At 35.2% G+C, this 24,720-nt stretch overlaps 1 protein-coding gene across 1 annotated transcript in view; it reads right to left on the reverse strand.

Annotated features, from left to right (window-relative positions):
- Positions 1-15,621, reverse strand: part of LOC142615887 (auxin response factor 6-like) — a 35,652-nt gene extending 20,031 nt beyond the window's left edge. The window contains exons 1-13 of the mRNA XM_075788804.1: positions 15,024-15,621; positions 14,435-14,547; positions 13,270-13,368; positions 13,133-13,189; positions 12,893-13,051; positions 12,699-12,783; positions 6,476-6,566; positions 4,400-4,564; positions 4,201-4,323; positions 2,831-2,906; positions 2,542-2,689; positions 1,294-2,441; positions 538-728 (exon numbers count right to left, since the gene is read on the reverse strand). Coding sequence (XP_075644919.1) covers positions 538-728; positions 1,294-2,441; positions 2,542-2,689; positions 2,831-2,906; positions 4,201-4,323; positions 4,400-4,564; positions 6,476-6,566; positions 12,699-12,783; positions 12,893-13,051; positions 13,133-13,189; positions 13,270-13,368; positions 14,435-14,547; positions 15,024-15,072 — 2,504 coding nt within the window. The 5' untranslated portion in view covers positions 15,073-15,621. The remainder of the gene's footprint in view (positions 1-537; positions 729-1,293; positions 2,442-2,541; positions 2,690-2,830; positions 2,907-4,200; positions 4,324-4,399; positions 4,565-6,475; positions 6,567-12,698; positions 12,784-12,892; positions 13,052-13,132; positions 13,190-13,269; positions 13,369-14,434; positions 14,548-15,023) is intronic.
- Positions 15,622-24,720: the final 9,099 nt, after the last annotated feature.

Genomic DNA, 24,720 nt, shown 5'->3' on the forward strand with positions numbered 1-24,720 from the left:
CACTACCAGATGACTTTGCAATCCCTGGCTCCAGGTATGGAAAATTGCACTCACTCTGCCAAACATCACTCACTTTGGGCTGAGCTAAGGCACACCTGAATACACTAGTCAAAAGTGTTTCTAAACACCCTCTGGGCACTCATCTTGAAATGGTGTGGCCCTACCACACCCTAGATAGTTGCGCTCTCCTTCACACTCTTCAGCAACGTAATTAATTACATCAATATTAGACTCATAAACTAGCTCCTAATAGTAAAAAAAAAACATGCACCCAATCATGAACTATATTTGATTGGTCAAAAATCATAAAAAGAGAAACCAAAGGAGAGCTAGAAACCAATAATTCCCTATGTAAGCTGTCCTTACTCCCTTCTATATCCTATAATTGGTGCCAGCACCAGAATCAGTCAACAACTAATATATGTCACAATAAATAGTTAAAAAAGATGCAGGAAAACCTTAGAAATTAGGAATGAAAAAGTAGTAGCTCTATAGTACGATCCCAACTAATAGAAGAAAATATAATTCACAACTTACTGCCAAGGGTCATCACCCAGGAGAAGAACATCATTCTCCCGGTCAACAAATACAAGCTGCCAGCCTGATCTCTGTGGGTCCTCTAATTGGCCTTCAAGGCCAAACATATGAGCGAGCTCACTGCGCAGCTCATCATAGCTGCTGAACTTGGAAATATCCAGTGACCTCCCAAAGGACCCTGACTTGTGAATCTGTCAAAATAAGACCAATTATGAACAAACAAAAACCTGGTGTCTTAAAATAATAGAAACACAATAACAAGTAACAGCCACTGTAATTTGAACAATAAATAAATTAAATCAATAAGTGAAAGCATAGACAATCATCCACTTGGAAGTAAATTATGCACATCAAGAAATAATTACAGTTTTCAGTCAAAAGTAAAGAACTTAGTTTCAGAAGAAAATATCGTTTATATTTATCTCAGCCTAGGTAAAGGTAACGTCTTCCAAAAAAATTGTATGGATGAAGCAAGCAGATCATTTATTATTTTTTTAGTACTTGCAAAGAAGTCAAATCAATGTCTCAAATAATAGGCAACCCTGATGAAAATCTTCTGAAGGTGACACGCCCAGAAGAGAGATTAAAGGGGAAATATTGCCATATAACATGCATCTGCAAGGACTTCCACAGCTAGGAGACTATTAAGTACACCAAACATGGCCCCACTACCAACAGAAAAACTCCCAGACACATGACCATTCCAATAATACACTAAGACGAATGCATGCAAAAAGACAATAAAATTCCTGTTACCTTCACAAAGGTTCTGGTTGGTGGATTTACTTGATCCACATTTTCGGAAGACTGCAAAAAACCTGATTCATCTACACAACTTGAAGTTGTAATATCCGAATTTAGTGGAAAGTCAGTGCCTGTAGCACTTGTAAAATTTGAAGTAGAAAATGTCATAGACAAAGAATCACTTTCACTGCCAATTTCTCTCAGGTTTGCCATCCCATTCTGCAGCATAAGAGATGAGGAATCAATGTTGACCCCAAACAAAAGATTGGTCTGTGGATCAGTAGCACCTTGGTATCCAGAGTACTCCCTCCCAGGAAATGGAGGCAAAATGGAAAGCTCAGAGACGTTTGACTGTGTTGTTCCCAATTGTTCCACTTGGGGCAGTACACACTGAGCAGCACCAGATCGAAGCTGAGGTTCAACTGCGATTTGCTTAGGTAACATGGAGGAAGAAGCTATTGCAGGGTTGGATCCATTCAAATTATGTAAGTAGGATGCTCCATCTTGGGATAATGAACCTAATACACTGTGTATAGGGGAAACATCAGATGTGGATATAGGGTTCCCAACAGGGTCAGAAAAGCACTGCTGCTGGCACTGTGAAGGAATGGACTGCAGAGATGGAGTCTGTGACTGGGTGGCTGATGCAAAATTAGATATAGCAGAAATCACATTTGGGATCTGCTGCTGGACAGACAAACGGTGTAGTTGCTGGGACTGTTGAAGCTGTTGCTGCTGCTGCTGCCGCTGATTATTATATGGTTGGTAACGCTGCAATTGTTGTTGCAGAAGCTGAGCTTGAGTGGGCAACTGATTTTCTTGAAAGCTCTGAAGAAAGGAATTTTGAGATTGGGGCTGCTGTAACATCTGCCTCTGAATCAAATTAGGCCCATTGGAAACGTTTTGAGATTGATGGAGCTGCAGAAGAGATTGAGAAGAACATTTGGAAGGATCCACTGTCCTCATTTCCTGAAGTGCAGCAGCTGCCATCGCTTGGTATACATCGGGTTGGGGACCTGATATAGATGAATCAAACCTTGGCTGCATCCAGGGCGTAACCCCAAACCCCTGGAAGTTCAAAGATTGAATTCCCTGATCTCCAAGCCCACCTTGCAGCCACATCAGAGGGGAACTGATGCTTATATCACCATCTTTTAGACCTGGAAGTAAACATACTCAAAATATTCAGGGAAGAAGGTACGAATACAAGTCAAAAAAATACCATGTGTCTTTTGTCTCATGTAGGTAAACCAGTCATACCATGAAAAGAGGGTAGTCCTGATGGCCATGGTCGCTTCAATCTCAGGGGAAATGTGGATGGATACATTGGAAATGTTGTTAATGGCTCAATCTCCCACAAGGAGACTCTTGGCTGCCTCTCCCCTGCAGTAGATTCATCCCATCCAACCTGCACAGTAGAACAACATTTCAGACAGCACATACTACATAGTTGATAACAGGATCAAATTTTGAGCAAAATCTCAGCAAATTATAATAGCAGAATGTCATAGTTATGGGGCATCCAAATCACCAAATTCTCTCAACTAACCTTCACAGAGCGCCAATGTGAACTCTGCCAGCGAACTGGATCTAAATCACTGATTCCAGTAATAGTACCCATGTATCTGGACAAAAATATACTTAGGTGAGCAAAAGTACCTACCTAGTTACATTTGCAATTAGAACTTCAGAGTACATGCAATTAATGAAATGAAAGAAAATAACAATGATGAAAATAATAAAAAAGCAATCCAGTAATATCCAATGACATTTACTTTGTTCATATAAATGGAAATTATAATCTTATATAAAATTCTGAACTGAATGATACTACAGTGAGTGAAAGCATCTACCGGTAACATTAACAATTGTATTGAAAGGAAAGAAAAATAAGAAAATTGAAAGGGGGAAGAAAACTAATAATATTGCAACAGCACACCACAGCATTACATTATTCAACAGAAGACAACTAAAAAGTCTTACTGAACTCTCAAACAAGAGTTTACTACTAGCACTGCTAAACAATAAATTAGATGAACAATGAATCAGATTGGTATCCGTGTAACATGCATTAAAACACAAATAGGATTATTGGATTGGTATGTGTAACATGCATTAAAACAAAAGGAAGAACTAACTGGAACTAAAAACATGCTACATACAACTGTACTATACCAATAATATGACCAATTGTATGAAAATATTGGAAGGTAATTGGTAATTAGAAATTTGATAAAAATCAATTCTCCATTCCCCAGCATAGGAACAAGTTACTCATACTTGGAAAGCCCAAGTTTAACTAGATATTTATGCTTCAAAAAAGGTTTATTAAACAAACAAACAAAAAACAAAAGCATACTTATCACAGCTGTTCTGATGAGAGAATAAAATTTTACTGTACAGTATATAAAAAACCATTCCAAAATAAATTAGCTAGTTTTTTGCCCACAGAAAAGGAATCCCATTACTAATCACTGGCTATCAATTTTTCACTAGCATGGAAGAACACTGATTATAAGTTCCTGTAACATCAAGAAGCTTCTTTGTTTACCCTGTCATCTAAAGGGAATATTTCCTAGACTTTATCTACCATGGGAGAAGTAAAGGAAACTGATTAGGATAATGAAACCATGAAACAGAGGCCACAGCAACTCAAAAACGGAGATAAAAAAAAGTATGTACAATGCTTAGATTATTGGAATCAATGCCTCTCACAATACAAAGAGAGGTTCAAAAAAGTAGAGCACTCATATTATTGGATGCAGTGCCTCGCACTACTTTCTGAATGCATTAACATCTTTGCTACATTACAGTCTAAACGAAGGCAAACTTTTTTGGTTAAACATTAATACGAAGGCTAACTTGAATTAAAATTACCAATAAGCATAATGAAGATTTGCAAACAGAAATGGGACATACCGTCTGACACTTGACTCTTCTGTTTCAAACAGCATTCTAAATCGCATGCCCACAGAAATCCGCGTGTGATAGACTGCTTTAACATACTTGGCCAATGGTATGACAAATTCTGATGGACTAGCCCTGCAATTAAGGCAATGAACATCAATTAATTGTATGTGATAACATATTTAAATTGTAACACTAGAAGATACCCCACCTTGGGTTATAAAATACGGTAAAGCGGCTATTCGTGGCAGCCGCATGAGCTGCAGCAGCAAGAAGACCAATGTGCATACTATCACTTGACAAAACTGAGGAAGGCATGACAGTCTGTGGACGATTTGCTCGGCGGATGCCCAGGAGCAGTTGATTTTTTTCATTCCTGATAGAATTGAACATGTATAAGGAATTTCAACTTATGATTACTTTGCAGTATCAATAGAATAAAAATGGGACATTGAGGGAAGCTGGCCTCATTGGGTGCACCACACATGTAGTTCAAATGCAGTGACCAATCATTTGGCAGGTCCAAACAAAAACATCCTTACAAGAAAGACCTAACGAATTGGTAATCGAGATTGAAGGTTAACTTCGGCAAGTCAGAGATGGTTTCAGACAGGGACATAAGCAACATTGAGGCATTAGTGGCTATCCCCTTGGGTTGTAAACAGTCAACAGTTCCAATGAAGTATTTTGGGTGGCAAATTTTAGAAGACTATTTGGAATCCAATTCTTAAGAAGATGGAGCAGCAATTGGCGGGGTGTAAGCTTTAACAAAGGGAGGTAAAGTTACATTAATTAGGAGTACACTTTCAAGCTTGCCTACTTACTTCCTCTCTCTTTTTCTTATCCCAATGAAGGTGGCTAGTCATATTGAAAAGCTACAAAGATTTTTTTGTGGAGTGGACTAGGTGAGGAGCCCAAGTTTCGTTTGATTAACTGGTCTCAGAGTTGTGCTCCTTTACAGGATGGGGATTTGGGTATCAGGAATTTGAGGAGGTTTAATCAAAGCAATATTAAGGAAGTGGTTGTGGAGATATGGAACTGAGCGAGTTACTTTGGGGGAGGATCATTGAGGTTAAATATGGGAGTGGTTGGGGGGATTATGCACTAAAGTTGTATCAGGCCCTTTCAGAGTGGAGGCCCTTTTCCATATTTCTTTAGTTTGACATGAGTGATTGTACTAGAGTGAAGTTTTGGCATGATTTGTGGTGCGGTGACTCTTCACTTAAAGAGGCCTTTCCAAAGTTGTTTGGTATTAATCAAGATAAAGACTCTTCCATAGCGGATCTTATGCAATATTGAAAATGATCTTATGCAATTCTGTAATGGAGTTCTTCACTGTGACGTTCATTTTTCACGACTGGTTCAAGATTGGGAATTGGAGCCTTTGTCTGTTCTTATGGACTTTTTATTCTGTGAGAGAAAGTGGGGAAAACCAACAAAGGGTCGCAGATTTGAGGTAGGAGGATCCTACCATTCATTATCTGTCTCATACCATGTCATTCCCTTGGAAAATTAGTTGGAGATCAAAGGTTCCTCCTAGGGTTGCATTCTTTTCCTGGATTGCTGCTTTAGGGAAGATCCTATCTACAAATAATTTACAGAAGAGGGACATTATTGTTTTAGACTGGTGATTTATGTGTAAACAGAGGGGGGAGTTTGTGGACCATCTTATTTATTGTCCAATAGATTATGAGGCGTGTCTGAAGTTCAATGGATTATGCCACAGAGGGTCCTGGATGTATTAGCATCTTGGCATGGTCAACTTGATAATCATTGAAACCTCACACTTCGAAGATTGTGCCACATTCTTAATGAGGCGTCTTAGGCAGGAAAGGAATTCTAGAAGTTTTTGAGGGATGTGAACAGTCTATTCTCAAGCTTAAGTAACTTTTCTTTCATTCTTTGTTTGATTAGACTACAGCATTACAATCTTTTTCTTGTGTTTCTATGTTAGATTTGATTGAGCATTGTAATTTGTGTGATTGACTGTAAGGTTCCCAAAGTATACCCCCTGTGTACTTGGGATCCTTTTTTTCATTAATAAAACTTTGTTACTTGTCCAAAAAAAAGAACTATTTACATTCTCTTCTAAACTGAACGAATGACTTTTTGCTAGCATTAAAATATAGATTCCATAACCAGCATCATTCCATCCAGTAGGAATAATAATTGGCAAGGACTGCACAGGTCTTGAACAACCTCATAGTGTTTGACTTAACAAAGGTCTAAATTACCAGGGAAAAAATAAACACAAAAACAAATGAATGGAGAATAAGAACATTTCTACCATATGAAAAGGACAGAATCACCAGCAACAAGCCTCTTTGCACTCACAAAGACACTCCATCCTGTGGTAAGAAGATGCCTCTTGGGCTGGCCTGTGAAAGTGAACAATTCAGGACTAATTAGAAGCCAGATTTGTACATTTAGAACTTCATGACCAGTTGTTATATTTATTTAGGCAGAGAATGCAAACTTCCCTGATAGACTATAATGTAATAGTTGATCATTCAGTTTTTAAGTCATTGTCCTATGACCAAGCCAAGCAAAAAAATAGAGCTGAGCAACCTCCCAACACATTGAGCCTCTAGCACTGGCTCATTCATATATAAGGCCGTCCATTTGGAGTAAAAATAGGGAGAATGGAAAATAAAGGGAGGAAAATAGGCATTTTCCACTGTTCGTTTGGAGAGAAAACAAAGGGAGGATGGAAAACCGGGCGGAAAATTTTCCTCCCGGGCCCACAAATATTTTCCTCCCAAATTGGGAGGAAAATGGTGGGGAGAAAACTTTGGGATGGGGGCTTTTACTAAAAAGCCCCCATCCCACCTGAACGTTCTTTTTTTCTTTTTCTTTTTTTTTTCAACGTTATTGGACTTTTCTTTTTCTTTTTCTTTTTCTTCTTCAACATTACTGAACGTTGTTTTTTTTTTTTTTTCAACATTACCTGAACTTTTTTTTTTCAACGTGACCTAATCTAATTTTTACATTATAATAATAAAAATAATAATATAAATTTATATATATGATGCGATAAATTTTATATTATGTAATGAATACAAATAAATCTATTTCTTATATATTATGTAACAAGAGTATAATAGTCAATTTATATAAATTACATTTTCCACCCTCCCACTTTTCCACCCCTCCAACCGGACACACAAGAGGAAAAACTAAATATTTTTCATCTTCCCACAATTTTTCATCCTCCCACTTTTCCACTCCTCCAACCGAACAGACCCTAAGTCTTGTACAATAAAAATCAACAATAAGAACAGCTCCGACCCTTCTGCCGTGGTGATTTAAAAATAAAAACAAAAGATGATGAAAACAGTGGGAGGGGGGCAATACCTTTTAAACCATACAGTTTGAGGGTGGGTTAAAATTGAACACTAAACTTTAAAGAGTTTCGACTAAAACCTGATTTTTGGGAGGTTTTAATCCACCCCCTTTCCACTTTTCCCTATCACCATTTACTTAACGTGTATGTCAAAACATCGCATTTTAATAACACTACTACATATCCACCATGACACTCACTTCTTTTTCTTTCCACTCTATTTCTTTTTCTCCCTCATCTATCCTAAGTTATACCTCTCTTTCCCTTCACTGAAGTCATCCACCAACAACATCTCCCAGCAACTTATGTTGCAGATCAGCCAATTGGTGGTGGTGGGAATGGGCTCAACAGTGGCTTGAGGTGGTGTCATGAGAAACTTGGTTAAGCAGGCTCAATATTCTGAGTGGTTGATGATAATTGTTCTATTGTTTGAGTATGGAAGCTTGGGGTTTGATTTTGAAGGGTGATTTAGCCTATGATGCACGGACACGGACACGGACACGGACACGACACGGACACTGATACGGCGATATGGCAATTTTTGAAAAACAAGGACACGACACGGCATGGACACGGCAATTAAATAATTAATTAAATTTTATATTTAGGCATATTTTTAGACATAAAATACGTTTATGTCTAGAATTTAAATTATCTAAGAACTACAAATAAGTAAACTAACACTCAAAGTAGTACAATAATACACATAAAATGTTTAAAGTACAAACCAAAAGTTTAAATAAGCTACATTCAAAAGCTATCATATTCATTTTCAATTTATACTTTCAGTATTCATTTTAGTAAAATCATCTATAATATTTAAGTTTAACTTTAATAAATTAATAAAACTATAGAAATAACAATATTATATTATAACAATTAACAACATTATATTTGGCACATAATGACAATAATAACATTACATTATATCCCACTCTCACAAAGTGACAGTGAGAGTGGGATTTAAAAAAAAAAAAAAAAAACAAAAGCAAAAGCACAAGCACGTTGTGCTTATAAATAGTCACTTATAATAAGTGACTATTTATAACTAACCCATTCACCCAATGACCCAAACGTCACCGGCCAAATATCTAAAAGAAAAGAAAAGAAAAAAAAAAAAAAACAACAACAGAGAGAGAGACGGGACGTTTATGGAGGTCGGGTACCTGATGTCCACGCCGAGAGAGAGAGAGAGATCGGGAGGGACTGGGCACGGCGGCGACGTCTATGGAGCTCGCCGATCGGCCCGATCTAGCTCCGGCGATGGACAGAGGGCAACGGCAGCGGCAGCGAGCAGAGGTCAGAGGGAGGGTGGGTGGGTTGAGAAGTGAGAAATTGAGAATCTGAGATGTGGGTTTCGGTCTGACTTGAGAATCTGTGATTTTCTTCTCTTTTTTCTTTTTTTTTTCCACTGCTGGCGTGTCGGATGTGTCGGCGCCGCGTCGGAGCCGTGTCGGAGAAGCGAAAAAAAAAAAAAAAAAAAAAGAAAAAAAAAAAACACTGCTTGGACACCGGAGTCCGGCGAATCGTACCGGTTCCGGTGTCCGATACGTGTCGGACACCGACACGATGCCAAAAATGGCGTGTCGGTGCAACCCAGGATTTAGCTGGTGAGGCTTTGATTGGGGGAGGGTTTGATTGGAGTAAGAGCTGTTCTATTTTTAATTTGGACTGGCATTTCATATTTGCATTATGTAGGTGTATTAATGATGCAGGACAAACAGAAACAATGCAACACAAAAATTAAAGAACAATAAAATAAAATAATAATAAAAAGGTAACCTAGGAGTTAGCACCTAGGCTTATTTGGAGTAGGCAGTAAGCAAAAAAAAAAAAAAACTTTTAGAAGTCAACACTTGGGCTTGGTTGGAGTCAGCACTATATATATATATATATCTCGAAGAATTTCAAGAGAAGTTTTATTCATCATCAAAATAATCAATCTCCTTAGAAGTAGATTATTGTAGTTATATAGACTACTAAACCTTAATTCTAACTGACACAAACTCTAATTACTTGGAAATTCACAATTATTGAATTACAGAAAACACCCCTGACTCTAGGAGATTAAATAAAAGTACTAACAATCTAATTAACTACTAAGTATAAAACTGAGTTTTTTTATTTTTATTGAGATATGTCTATCTGCTTTATTAAATACAAAGCTCATTGTTGCTAATGGTCGTGGTGTGAGATGGTGTCTCCTCCACCCCTCCCCCATCTTCATCCCCACCCTCTCCCTCACCCCCAGCCATCCCCAAATCCTACTCTTTTCCCATTCCTAGCACCGCCAGCCCCACATATTCCTTCTATCTCTCCATATCCCTTTTTGTTACCACCTCCATTCCCATCTTTTGGTTGTCCACCGTACCCCTTTTGTTACCCCCCCCCCATCCCACCCAACTCAGCCCCACCATCACACCCCTCACCTTCACAACCCATCAAACCTTCTGCGTATAAACCTCCACCCTTACCCATGATTACACTACCTAAAATTACCACCAAATCTTCTACATCTTTTTCTGATCATGGGAGCAGGAAAAGTTCTTTTCGTATTGATGCAAAGCTTTTCTCTTTTTCTTTCGATGGTGGGCGGCCTGATTCTGGAATCACAGTCAATTTGGTCTCTATATTATGGTAGCAGTCAATTTGGTCTATGTTATTTTCAACTTGCAATCAATTTAGTCCCTACCATCAACTCACTAACAGAAAATGTCTACCTGGCTAACAGCATGGACAGTTGGCACATTGAAGTTGATGTGGCTATTAAAATAATAAGAATAAATTTTGATGACATTAAATAATTCCAAGTCAGCATTTAAAATGAATAAAAATTTTAAAACAAAAAATTCTTTAAATTTTCAATTTTTAAGATAGAAAAAAAAATATAAATAGGAACATTCATAAATTCTCTTGCACTTTCTTAGCAATCAAACACAAAAACACAAATGTTTTCTCTGCAATCTATCTCTGTTTCTCTCAGTCTTAACTCTCTATGTTTTCTCCACCCTCTCTCTGTCCTCCAACTGAACATGGCCGAGCATTCATCATCGCCGCTCATCACCACCACCAGTCCAAGTGGTAGTTCTCTCATTTCTCACAGCCAACCCCACTCTCTTAAACCCAATCTATCCCATTTCTCTCTTCAATGTGAGGGTGAGTCCACTAAAATCTCTAGTGTTTCTAGGATTGGGGGTGAGTAAGGACGAATCAGGCCGCTGTAAAGGGGTATTGGAAGAATACTGGGAAGGACGTCACAATTTTTGCATTGGATGAAGAACACCCTTGTTTACCACAGTGGTCGTGCTCCTCCTGGCGTTCATACCAAATGGGTCATGCACGAGTACCACCTCATTGATGAGGATTTGGAAAATTCTGGACTTGTTCTTGTTTTAAATTTGATGTGATCATTGGATATGGGTTATGCACGAATACTAATTCCTAATTATGCAATAAAGTTGTGATTTTGGAAATGGTTAATTATGGTGGCATTGGAATTTATGTCGTTTTTGTAAAAATCTGTGTGATTATTGAATCTGCAGAATACATGCAAGAAAATGAATTAGTTCTGTTTGGATAATAAGAAAGTGCAGGAAAAATTAAAAGAAAAAAAATTAAGTTTTTTTTTTTTATTAATATTAAATGATGACATAGAATTATTTAATGCCAATTAAATTTTTTCTATTATTTTAATAGCCACATCAACTTTAAGTGTGCCAACTAAGCATGCCGTTAGCCACGTAAGCATTTTCCATTAGTAAGTTAATAGTAGAGACCAAATTGACTGCATGTTGAAATAACATGGACCAAATTGACTGTCACCAAAATGTAAAGACCAAATTGACCATAACCAGAAAATGTAGGCACTAAAATGGTATTTTCACCTTTTAAAAATTTAAAGAACCAAGTCCTACACACTTAACACGCCCCATATTTAGTGGACCAAAAATGCAATTTTACCCTTGAAGTTAGAAGCCCATAAGGATAGGTTTATAACCAATTAGTCCTTTTGTCACATTCTGTAAGCTAGAACGAACAGAATCAATAAAAAATTCATTTGATCTTGCCTAGCAACCACACTGCTTCAAGACTGTCATGAACCCTAGTCACCATCACCAAGAAACATAAAACAAACCCCAAATGTAGCTATCAGCTACAAACATACGTTCTCAACTTTTATTTAAAAAACCCAAGAAAAATAAATTGATTTCTCTCTCCAAAGTATTTTCTTATAAATTATAGTGTCTTGGTGATTGGGAGTTTGGTGGATGGACTATCGACTGTGTGTGGGTGTAAGGGTTTTGATAACAAAGTCAGAAATCTTGTGCATATTTTTGTGTGTGAGAGAGAGAGAGAGATTGAGATTCTTCCTTTCAATTTGAGGCTACTAACATGTCTAAATCCCAATTGCAGCAACCACTGGCCAAAAACCAACATTTGTGAAAGTTTTCCTACACCATCACCCAGTTCTATATTCTAAACAACTCAGTCCACAGCCACCACACTGGACAAATTCCTATATCAACCACATTGAAACATGTTACGCATCACATCCACAAACAATCACACAATTCTCTACCCAACAATCATACAATCATTATGTCTTCAAACAGACAATGCAACTAGGATTCTAGCTAAGACACCAAAGGTTAGCTAGGATTTCACTAATCCAAGAGTATGACCTTCCTAACTTGAGAAGGACAACAGTGTCGCCATAAAAAACATAAAACACAAACTTGAACCAATCTGAACAGGCCAATATAGCCAAACTACAAATGAACACAGCATGTATACAAGTAAAACAACAGCGGCATTAATGCATAACATCCAACTAGAGAGGTTGTTACATTGTAAATTCAAATCCCAAAGAGAAATTAACATGGTAGGAAATACAAGACCACATATATATTGCTCAAGTGAGTCAAGTATTCTATGTAAATTTTTTGTTAAAAATTCAAAACACAAATTAATGGAACATCAAGCTCACTAATATTACTCACTTGCAAAGCTAGAACAATGATATCATGTAAACTAGGCAAACCGAATGCTGAAGGAAGCAGAATAAACAATAAAAAAGTGCCATGATAGAAAACAAAGTAAGTTTCAACATTTTATATTTCATGGCTAAGGAAATGGAGTTTTGAACAAGGGCATTGTGGGAAACTACCTCGAAATATATGTCTGAATTTCCATTCATTATCATGAAGATCCCTAGCAATTAATTCTTGAGCTGGAGGCTGCTGCGAGTAGTCCTGGAGGAAAAATTTATAAAAAAGATAATTAATAAGAGGAAGGAAAAAAAAATATAACTGTTCATGAAAATCAGACCATGGTTAATTACTTAAATCACATGTCACGTACAAGAGGAGGAAAAACTTTTTCAGCTGCCCTTCGAGGAACAGAGAATCCTCCATGAGTGCTAGTATCACTTGCAGTTAATGTTTTACAGAAATAGTTGGTTGGCTGTTTGCTGGGAGTACCCAATTCTGCAGGCAGTAGATATACATCCTTTTGCTCTTGCTACAAAATAGTTTATGTTATCCCAGGAAACTTAAAAAATAATAGCAATCTCAAAACTCCAAGCGCAGCAAAGCAAAGTACCGGACTCAGCGGTTGCAAGGTCATTTGAGCATATACTTCGTCTGTCTCCACATCCGCCTGTAACATCACAAGATTTAATAGTTGGAGCAGCCAACACAATGTTTAAAGCAGATGTAACTAAACAGATCTAGACATACATGCATGGTCACATTGTGAAGCTGACAAATAAGTTGTGGGGGCAGGTTAGGGTAATTGGGAATATGTGCATCCACTTCCTTATTGGTTGAAGCAGCAACCTGCACATGTAACATTGAGGATAACAAATTACCGAATATGGAAAATTTGGGATTAAGAAATAATGGCATAATTTAAGAGATATCTTCAAGCTAGGAGCTTCAGCTATTCAAGCAACAACATTTATATTCAATTGTTTTATATGATACAATAGTCAGCAAGACAATGGCACATAAGGCAATAGCTTCAAATTAGACAATAACTAAAAATTTCATTTACACAACATTTGGGCCCCGTTTGGTACACCCACTCAAACACATGTTTTCAATTTTTAAACAACATTACACGTATTTCTACACTTTTTCACCCACACATATTTCCACACATGTTTTCAAACACATGTTTTCAGTTTTTAAGTGCATGTACCAAACACCCCCTTGGTTTTTCTTTTTCTTTTTCTTTTTTTCTTGGGGTGGGGGGGTGGGGGGGGGGGGGAGAAAGAGAGAGAGAGAGATAGGAGGGGAAGGAAGAGGGTGATGGGGAAAGCATATGAGGAATGGGTATATTCTTCTTCTTTGTAATTACCTATTTTGAATATTACTTGATTATGACTTTGAAAATTACCTCCTTTGCAATTCTTCCTCAATTGGACATACTACTTAAAATGCCTCCTCCATTGTTATCAAGTGCGAATAGCAAGACAAAAGCTATTTGTGGCTTCCTTTTGTACAAATCCTATTGTTTAGTCCACTAGTTCCTCAGTGTCCTGTTAAGTTTTAGCCCAAAAAAGTACACCTTTTTTTTTTATCTTCATTCATGTTGTAGCAAACAATTATTTTTGAGATCATTGTATGATTGGATGGCTGCACTAAGCAGTGTCTATATTATATATTGAACAAACACTTCTTGAGCTTGATAAACTTGTAGTGTATTTTCCTCCTTTTTCATAAGTACTCCAGTGTATTTAAATAAGATATACTAAACTATCAAAGATGATTATGATGATAACAACAGCAATGTTAGCTTGATATAATTCTATTGTAATTTTCCTCTGTTTTTTATTTATAAGTATGTAGATAACATATATCTAGCTATCAAATAATAATAATAATTAAGACTTGCACTAACCTGCTCGCTATGACCCTGAGGAAAGTAGACCACACGGCTTCCAACAGGAGGCAGAGACACCAGAGGGCCTGCACATGCATGCCATAGCTCGGAATTCAAACATTTCTTCTCCCCTGTTTGCATGAAATGAATACACATGAAACATTATATTTGCATCATCATCATCATCATCAAATTTACTGAATTACCTAAGAAATCAGCATTGGAAGTCAAGGCAGCAAAAATAGAGTATCAACGATTAAGGCTGAGGCATCTTATGCAACCTCACACTCCACCTTGCGTAGAGATGAGACGAGGTACAGCTTATTATACAAGTTGAAATGAAATGAAATGGCTGAAGTTTATCCATCCATTACTTCGAAAACCCCAACATACATGAATACTAATGCATAAATGAACTCAAGCTTAACAATAATAAAGTATTAAAGTTAGATGTTGAAATGGGTCAAGTTTATTTATTAAGCCATTTTCTTTTTACCCAAACCACAACATTGGGGAAGTTAATAATTGGATAGTGTTACAAAAGGTGTTGGCATAATAATGAATACAAAAAAACAAACAAAAGAAAGGAAAAAGAAACTGGGATTACCTTCCTGAGAGTGTTGACTAAAGGCAGCGGAGGAAGAAGAGAGTCTCATTGTTGAAAAAGCCAAAGAAACCAATGCTTATTACTATAATAATAATAATAATAATAAAGGAACTAAAACACCTGATAATACTGGTTCATCCAAACCCAGTCATCAGCACTACTGAGTACAGTTTTTTTTTACATGTAAGAAACAACAGAAACCCTAACCTCAACCACCAAAATTACAGTAGCCAGAAGAAGAAACCCTAATGAACAGAAGAAGCAGATCTTTATTAAATTTTGATTGAGATCATGAGAGAGTGAAGAAGAAGAAGAGGAAGAAGAGTTGAGAGTGTGACATTTTGGGAAATCCACTTCTCTCTACTCTCTACTACTATTTATTACTCTTTACTCTTTACTCTTTTACTCTCACTCGGGCAGTGAATGGTGATGATTGATTTTATTATTATAATATTAATAAATAAATAATAATAAGTACGAGACCTGAAAGACTTAAAAAAAAAAGAAGCTAGGAAGTAGGAAGAGGAGAGGAGGATGATGCGGAGGCTTGCTGGAGCTGCCGCTTCTTCTTCTTTTTTAAGTTGTTTGTTTGTTTGTTTCTGGTTAATTATTTTTGGTAGAGACCCAATAGAGGGCAGAGACAGAGAAATTAATTAATAAAATTAAATTAAAAAGGTAATTATTGATGGAGAGAGAGAGAGATTTAACAGGGACGGTGGCGTGACTCAGAAGAAGCATTAGAGACAGGCCGAGAGCTATCAAATCAAATTAAAAAGGAAGCCCAATACCGTACTATTCTTTTTTTACCGCATTATTTATTATTTTTACTATTATTTAAGAGGTTTTTCTTATTTTGACCGATTTTTTTTATTTTAAAATATCTTTACAACTCTATGTTTAAGTATTGACAAAATTATAGGACTATTTAGTAAAAATACAACCTTAATTTTCACAAAAATATTGCTTAAAAAAATAAAGACACTCTAATGTTGATATTCAAATTTATTTATCCATTTCTAAATTAGATTTTCAAAATAAAAATTATAAATATAAAATAACAAAAAAACATATAATTTCAAGTTATACATGGTATTAACTTACACTTTTTTTTAACGCGCGTGTATGCATGTGTGTGTGTGTGTGTGTGAGAGAGAGAGAGAGAAATTGGATAGGTCTTAATTGTATTTTTCCTTCTACTAGTTGTAATTAAAATTTATTTTTTAAAATAGAAAAGAAAACAAAAAAAAAATACTTCTTTGTGTATGATGTATGAGAACTTGGATACATGATAAAGAAAATCGTCTTGTTAATTTTGATTATTTATCCATAATGAGAGAAACAGGAGATGATTCAAAAACTCTTAGAGAGTTGTTCTCACCTACTACCACCAATCCTCCATCTTGCATAAGTATTGCTTGTAACCCCTACTACACATTTTGAGTTGAAGCCACAAATATTTCATCTTCTTCCTACTTTTCATAGATCGGATAAATAAGATCCTTATATGCATGTAAAGGATTTTCTTGAGATTTAAGCTACTTGTAAGTTCCAGTATTTCACTGATGACTCTGTTCGCTTAAGTTTATTCCCTTTTTCCTTTAAGGATAAGGCAAAAGCATGACTTAATTCTCTGTCACTTGGATCTATCACTTCATGGGAACTGTTGGTCACAAAATCCCTCTCTAAAATTTTCTCAATGGCCAAGACCAATGCTTTGAGGAGAGAAATTGCAGATTTTTATCAGGATGAACAAGAGAAATTTTATGAGAGTTGGGAGAGACTTAAGGACTTGATTTTAAAGTGTCCCTCATCTTGATTTTGAAACTTGGAGACTAGTACAATATTTTTATAATGGCTTAACTCACACAAATCGTAACACGATTGAGTCCATGAATGGTGGTGGATTTTTTAGTCTTGTAGATGATGAAGCATACAAATTTCTTGAGAATTTATCAGAAAGCTCACAACAATTGGATTTTCCCAATTGTAAAGAGAGATCTACCCTTGCAGTTAAAAGAGGAGGATTGTATGAAGTTAGTGAAGATTTACTCATAAAAGCTAGGTTGGACAATCTCACTCGTAAGGTTGAAGCTGAAGCTTTAGCTTTAGGTAGAGGGATGAATTCTGCCAATCAAGTTCAAAGTGAAGCATGCTCTATTTGTGCAAGTCTTATGCATACAACACAAATGTGTCCTTCCACAGTTGGTTACCCTGAATACTATACTGAGTAAGCAAATGCACTAAATAATTATGGAATACCACTTTCTAGTTCATTTTCAGAGACATACAATCCAAATTGGCAAAACATCCTAATTTTTCTTGGAGGCAAAACCACCCTCCAACAAATGTAGGTGGACGACAAGTGTAACAACAAAGTCAATTTCGTCCACCTATCCAAGCATATCCTCCCATTCCTCAATTTACTCCTCAGTTTATGGCACCACTAAGACAAAAATCATATTTGGAGAAGTTCCTCAAAACTTTCATGCAATCAACTAGCCAAGCCATTAAAGAGATGAAAAGACCCACTCATTTGAATACTCAAGCTATTTCAAAGTTGGAAAATCAAGTTGGCCAGTTAGCAACCCTAGTTGAAGAGAGGGAAAAAGGAAGATTTCCTAGTTAGCCTATACCCAACCCAAAATGGCAGTATGCCATCAATGGTTCTTCTAATTCTACTCATGCACATGAAGTTGTTCAATCTATTACTACCCTTAGGTCCAAAAGACAAGTTGATAATCAAGTGAATATGCTAGCGGTGAAGGATAATGAAAACACTATGTTAGAGGAAAAAGGAGTTCACAGTTCACAAGATGATCATAGAGAAAATAAGGGAAACTCAACCTTAATTCCAATTCAAGATCTTAGTTCTTCCCCTCTTGATAAGAAATTTGTTCCTGAAACTCCATCTCCTCAAAGGTTAATCAATCCTTAGAAAAGTGCACCATTTGGAGATATTCTAGAGTTCTTTAAGCAAGTGCAAATAAACATTCCATTCCTTGATGCAATTCAACAAGTTCTTGCTTATGCCAAGTTTTTGAAAGATTTTGTGACAATGAAAAGAAAGACAAATGTCTCTAAAAAGACATTTTTGACAGAGCAAGTTAGTTCAATCATTTATAATAAATATCCAGTGAAATGTAAGGACCCAAGATCTCCTACAATTCCATGCAAGATTGGGGATCGCCTCATTGAGCGAGCTTTACTAGATTTGGGGGGCAAGTGTAAACCTAATGCCATATTCAGTATATTTACAACTAGGTTTGGGGGGAGATGAAACCTACGCCCACGATACTCCATCTGTGAAAATTCCTAGAGGTATTATTGAGGATGTGTAGATTAAGGTGGATGCATTCTATTTTCCTGTTGATTTTGTTGTGTTAGACACTGAGCCTACTCTAAATGCCAGTACACAGCTCCATGTCATTTTGGGTTGTCCTTTCTTAGCCACACCCAATGCTTTGATCAATTGTCAGAGTGGTGTAATGAAGATTTCTTTTGAGAATATGACTGTTGAGTTTAATATCTTTAACATAAGTAAGCAAGTACCATAAAATGAGGATATATGTGAGGTTAACATGATTGAGGGCCTAGTCCATGATACTTTCATACAATTAAGTTGTGAGGATCCCCTAAAGGCTTGCTTAACCATTTTTGGTTGCAATTTGGATATTGAAAAATCAATTGAGGAGGTTAATACATTGTTAAATTCGATCATTTTTTTAAGTACTGATAGCTGGCAGCCAAAAGTGGTCCCTCTACCACTTTCTTCATCCCCACACCCACCTATTGTAAAACCACCAAAGTTTGATAACTTTTGGGAACACTAATTGATAAGTATACTTCAAGAGCATAAAGAAGCTATAGGTTAGACAATCGCTAATATTAAGGGTATTAGTCCATTTGTGTTTATGCAAAGAATTCACTTGGAATTGACTACTAAATCTTCCCAACATGTTTTTGACCCAAATAAGTTATAATTTCATTGGACTAGTCCAATCATAGTATGCATTGCTTATCTCCATGGTGTTGTTGAGATTTGGATGGTCCTGTTCATCAGGATTGATCTCTAGTTGTGTTAGATCTTTTTGAAAAAAAGAAAAAAAAAATTTCGTATTTATTTTCTTCTTCTAGATTAATCTTTGTGTTTATTATTTTGTTTAGTTTTATTCTCTTTTGTTCTAGTTGATATTTGATAAAAATTAAAATTTGTAACGATTAGCTTGATCAGGTATGTCTCCTCCTTCTCCTTACCTTACTTTTCCTACTTGATTCTTATGTTACATATTTATATTTTGCTCTCTTTTCATTCAAGACATATATTTGAGGGTTTCATTTTTAACATTGAGGACAATGTTTGGTTTAGGTTTAGGAGGATGTACATTGATTTCTATTTTTTTGTTTTGTTTTGTTTTGTTATGTTAGAATTTTTTTTTTCTTTTGCCTAACTTGAGTTTTATGTTTTAAGTTCATTATACTACTATTGTTTAAAGAATTTCATTTCTTATAGTTAATTTTATAGCAGGATTATGCATACACAAGTTCTTGCCCAGAAAACCTAAAAACACAACCAAGCCTAGAACACTAAATCTAACACCCTAACATGCATTTTAAACATACAAAAATGTAAACCTAAGCTAGATAAACATATTAAAGCATACAAAAATAAGAAAACAAGATAAACAACAAGATTAAAGCAGAAAAAGAGAAACGAAAAGGAAAAAGAAAAGTTTCGACTAACACCTTAAACAAAATCTTTTCAAGCTTGATTTTTGACAGTTCTCCTCAATCAAATCTATTCACAAACTAATAAAAAGGTGATTAGTAATATTAAACTTAAAGATCAAGGCCAGAAAAAGCCCAAATAAAAGGAAAATTGACTTAAGGATGTTTTTGTTGGAAAATCTGGTTTTTTATCTTATACAAAACACATAGCAGAAGTAACAAATAAGGATCTATTTCATTTATGATTGATAACATGCACAATGTAAATTTCATAATTTTAAGAACAAGATAGCGTACTTTAGTGTGGTGAAATTCAAAACAAAAAATTAGAAGTACTTAGGAACACTTTTAATCTTCATTCAAATTTCACTTTACGCCTAAGAAGTGTGGTCTCTCAATCAGTTTTCAAGGGAGAATAATTGAGTGGCTTCACTCACACACACACCATTTCATAATGATGTCTCTCATTTTTTCTAAAAAAAAATTCTGTATTTTTCTCCATTTATAACTAACTGATTATCTAATTGGGCTGGCCTATTAGGCCTTTCCAATTGGGTTTTAGTGTGTGGCTTGGAGTGAGACCAAATTGAACCAATAAAACACTAGCTCCAATGGGACTTGGACTTTTCTGTCAACTCTTGACAAGTCCAAAATTATCATTAATTATATTTAATACCACTATATAAATATAATTGCACTCTAGGCTTTATTAATAAATTATATCCCAAGACTCTAATAATATCATTTAACCCCTCCATGAAATATTCATAGTGAACAAAGTAATAATAAACTGTCACTTTGTAAACAACTATTTTATCATTGAGTACCCGGTTTAATCTTTTAGTTATTCACATTTATTGAAATCCAATTTCAATAAATATAAGCTTTAGTAACTCCTTACTAAAGTGGGCGCTCTGAATAACCAGTTCTCGTTAAACTTATCTCAAGGAGATATTTCGTGTCTCTATAAAAAGTGATTATGGATTTCATCTTGAGAATATGTGTTCCCTCAACACTACGTGTGGTTGCTCAACATACTGAGATTTTGACCGTGAATATTAGATCTCACTCCTGATATATCAAAGTAACTTACATTTCATGATCGGGTTCACTACCCTCTCAGGATTAAGAGTCTATGAAATTAGAAGTCGTGAGATTAATTATTCAGGCGACAGTTGTTGATTGAATAATTAATATTACAGTGATCCAGTTTAATATGTCTTAACTCTTAAGACACATCAACACATCAACTAGAAGTCTCCACTTCCATGATCAAGGCAAATTATCTTAGTTGATGTGTTATAGTTTTCGCAAATGAAACGTTCAATTTCATCATTGACTATGAACTACATTTTGAGTTTACAAGGAACTTGTGATTTACATCTTTTGTGACTTTTCACATAAATCATATACAATGCATCTCATGGACTATGATAATGTCTCATTAGTTCATTTATAAATAGTCTCATATAATTAAACAATTTAATTATTTATGACATGCCAATAAATTGAATTTTTAGGGCATAAACCCTAACAGTTTTGTGAAAAACTCATTCTTTAATTCATTATTTCTAGTGAATCTTGGTGTTTTCTCGTGAGATTTCTATATGTTTTGAAAATATACCATGTAAGACTACTTATAAAGTAAAAAAAGAGGTTTGGAACGATCCTCAAACGATATGGGATTTGTCCCAAATCTCAACTTAAATGTAGAAAACTTGCCTTGTGTAGTTTTCTGAAGATCGTTATGCGTGCACAAGATTGGGCTTGCGTATGCATGTAGAAAGCTACGTGCGCGGGCTAATTCATGCATGTGCATAGCGAAGGTTTCCTTTGGTCTTATTTTTTTTTAAATTAATTTATTTACTCATTAAAAGTTATATTTTTCATTTTAACATTTCTCAAGTTAATTTAACTTATGATTTAGCCATAAACCAACTTTAGGTCTTAAAATTCAGCATCATTGGGGAACGAGGGCCTATGTCGTACGGGGTACAAAATGCAGTGTTTACAAAGGTAACCAGGGTGAACCGGTTGATGATCGTTTAATGGTTAAGTCAGATTTCTTTTTTAGAACCCAAGTATAGTGAGTGGACTAATAGTAGGACAAACCTTAAGTTGGTGAGATTGGGTCCTTTTTATATAGAATTTGGAGTTGGTCTACTTGTTAGGTACCATTAACATCATGTGAGGTGTGTGGACTTAGCAAGACCGGCCCTAGGCCTAGGCCACTTAGGCCATTGCCTAGGGCCCCTCACTATAGAAAGGCCCCAAATTTTAAGGGCAAAAATTGAAATATATTTTAAAAATACATAGAGTTTACAAATATGTGCCACTAATTACAAGAAATAATTTAGATAAGAAAATGCTAGAAATACTATAAATTTTACTTGAAAACTTTTACAAATTGATGTGACAATTAATATGATTGTGGATTTCAACAACCTATTAAATGCATTTTTAAATTACTTTTTGTGATTGACGACATATTTTTATATGCCTTGTGTTGTAAAATTTATAATATCCCTAACATCATTAATTTAAATACTTGTTTATTATCTTCTTGAAATGTCACTAATCACATTCATTACTACATCATTTGTAAGTTTTTTGTAGTAAATTTTTTTTATAGCTTTAGCATTTCTTCAACAAAAAAAAAAAACATATTACAAGATAAAAAGAACGGATTTTTGTTATAAAAAATTATGATATAAAAAACTAGTTTTATATTATTTAAATAATAACAAAAAAGCTTCATTTAAATATATCGCATTAGGCCTCAAAGATTATTGGGCCGCCCCTAAGACTTAGAGCACTAGCACTAGGGGTATAAACACTCCCTAGTTGCTATTTTATAACCCAAACCAAAACCCGCTCTATATGGGCTTGCAAACTTAAAAAAATTTGTAACCTATGAACAATAAAGTTGTATTTATGCATCCTTATTATTCATAGGTTGTAAAAAATATATATTATTTTAATCTTGTTGTTGTGTGAAGAGAAAAAGTGAATGAGAGAAAAAAGAGAAAGAATAATACTTTTTATTATTTTATTAGGTAATTTATATTATTTTATTGGGTTATATGTAAAAATAAAAACTGGAATACATGGTGAGTTGTAAAATGGATTAATAAAATAAATAAAGTAGTGTTTGAAGATGCAAAATATATATATTTTTTTGCATTCTCGAATGCTAATGCTTTTAGTGGGTAGAGTGGAGCGAATTCAAAAATTCACCTCATGTTTCAAGATAAATGATCATGGCCTAACAATTTGTGATCAGTAGAAAACATTTAGAATTTTATTAAGTGTATGTTAATAGTCCACACCTTCATGTGTTGTGGACGACTAGTAATATTCTTGCACGTCATTCTTTCACGTTTGTGATGCATATTTCTCCTCTTTCCCTTCTTAAAATTGTCTTCAACGTTGTTGGGTATGGGCAACCGGCAACCCTTATGGACCAAAATTACTTGTTGTAAACCGCCATCAGTTTGCAACATGTTTTAGACATGAATCTCATTCGGCTCGTATCGGATCGGGTGGAATTGAACTAATATGACTCAACCCGTTTACTAGCCATTTAAATAATAATGGAAAGGAAAACTGGGAAATGTTCCGGACAAGCTACAGAGGATGCTTTTTAAAGGCGCAGAATATCCATTGTCAAAGTGTCCAAGCGGGTTTACCAAAAAAAAAAAAAAAAAAAGGTGTCAAAGCGGTACCGTATACATTAAAATAGAACCAACGAACAAGCCAATGATATTGCGCCAAGTCATTTATCTCACATTCAGAGTCACAGGATCGAAAAGAAAAAGAAAAAGAAAAGTTACTTATTAACAGGAAAATGTTAATTAATATACTAAATATATTGGTTTACAAATTGTTTTTAAAAATGTTTTATAGAAAATAATAAAGTAATTATTTTTTTTGATTTTTTAAAAATATTTTTCTTAAAAATAATGTTTAAAACCTTCTTCTTTTTATTTTATTTTTATTTTTACAAGATAAAATTCTCCTATAGCCTAATTTAAGGGTTTGTTTTTGAGCGTTTGGCATTCGTCTAGTGTGCGTCTATTATTTCAGGCGTTTTTTTTAATCAACGCATATTGCACTGTTCATGTCAACGCATATTGCACTGTTCATGGGATATGAACAGTGCAAATAGGTATGTGAACAATAATTTTAAAAGTGAACAGTAATTGAAAAATGATTTTTTATTGTTTTCTAATAAAATAAGCGGTATCTAAACACATACTAAGTATAAATGTGTGTGAAATTCCCTCCTGGAGACTTGAACTCCAGCCCTTACCCTTCACACCTTATAAGTTTTTATACTTATGGAGTGACCATCACACTAAAGCGCGATAAAAACCTAATTTAAGGGTCTATTTTTGTGTGTTTGGCGTTCGTCTGGTGTGCGTCTATCGTTTCGGGTGTTTTTTTTTTAACCAACACATATTGCACTGTTCATGGGATATGAACAGTGCAAATAGGTATGTGAACAGTAATTTTAAAAGTGAACAGTAACCGAAAAATGATTTTTTTATTGTTTTCAGTAAAATAAGCGGTATCTAAACAAATGTAAATGTGTGTAAAACTCCCTCCTAGAGACTTGAACTTCAATCTTTACCCTTCACACCTCACAAGTTTTTATACTTATGAAATGACCATCACACTAAAGCGCGATAAAAACCTTCTTAAGATAGTAAGGTTACTAGCTTACCATTAATACGACCCTTGTTAATAATATATAATAAATCCTAAAATATATATATATATATATATATATAAAATAAAATTCTCTCTTTACCAAAAAAAGAAAAAAAATCTCTCTCATCTCATCTAATAATATAACGAGTGAAAGAAAGAAATCCGTGTACGTCGGATAGTTGCACGTGCCTAAATTCAAAAAAATAAAAAAAAGAAGGTCTTCTCTTCTTCCCATCTTCTTCTTCGTCTTCTTCTTCTT

Source organism: Castanea sativa, chromosome 11 (assembly GCF_040712315.1).
Source record: "Castanea sativa cultivar Marrone di Chiusa Pesio chromosome 11, ASM4071231v1".
In the NCBI taxonomy this organism is placed as follows: Eukaryota; Viridiplantae; Streptophyta; class Magnoliopsida; order Fagales; family Fagaceae; genus Castanea; species Castanea sativa.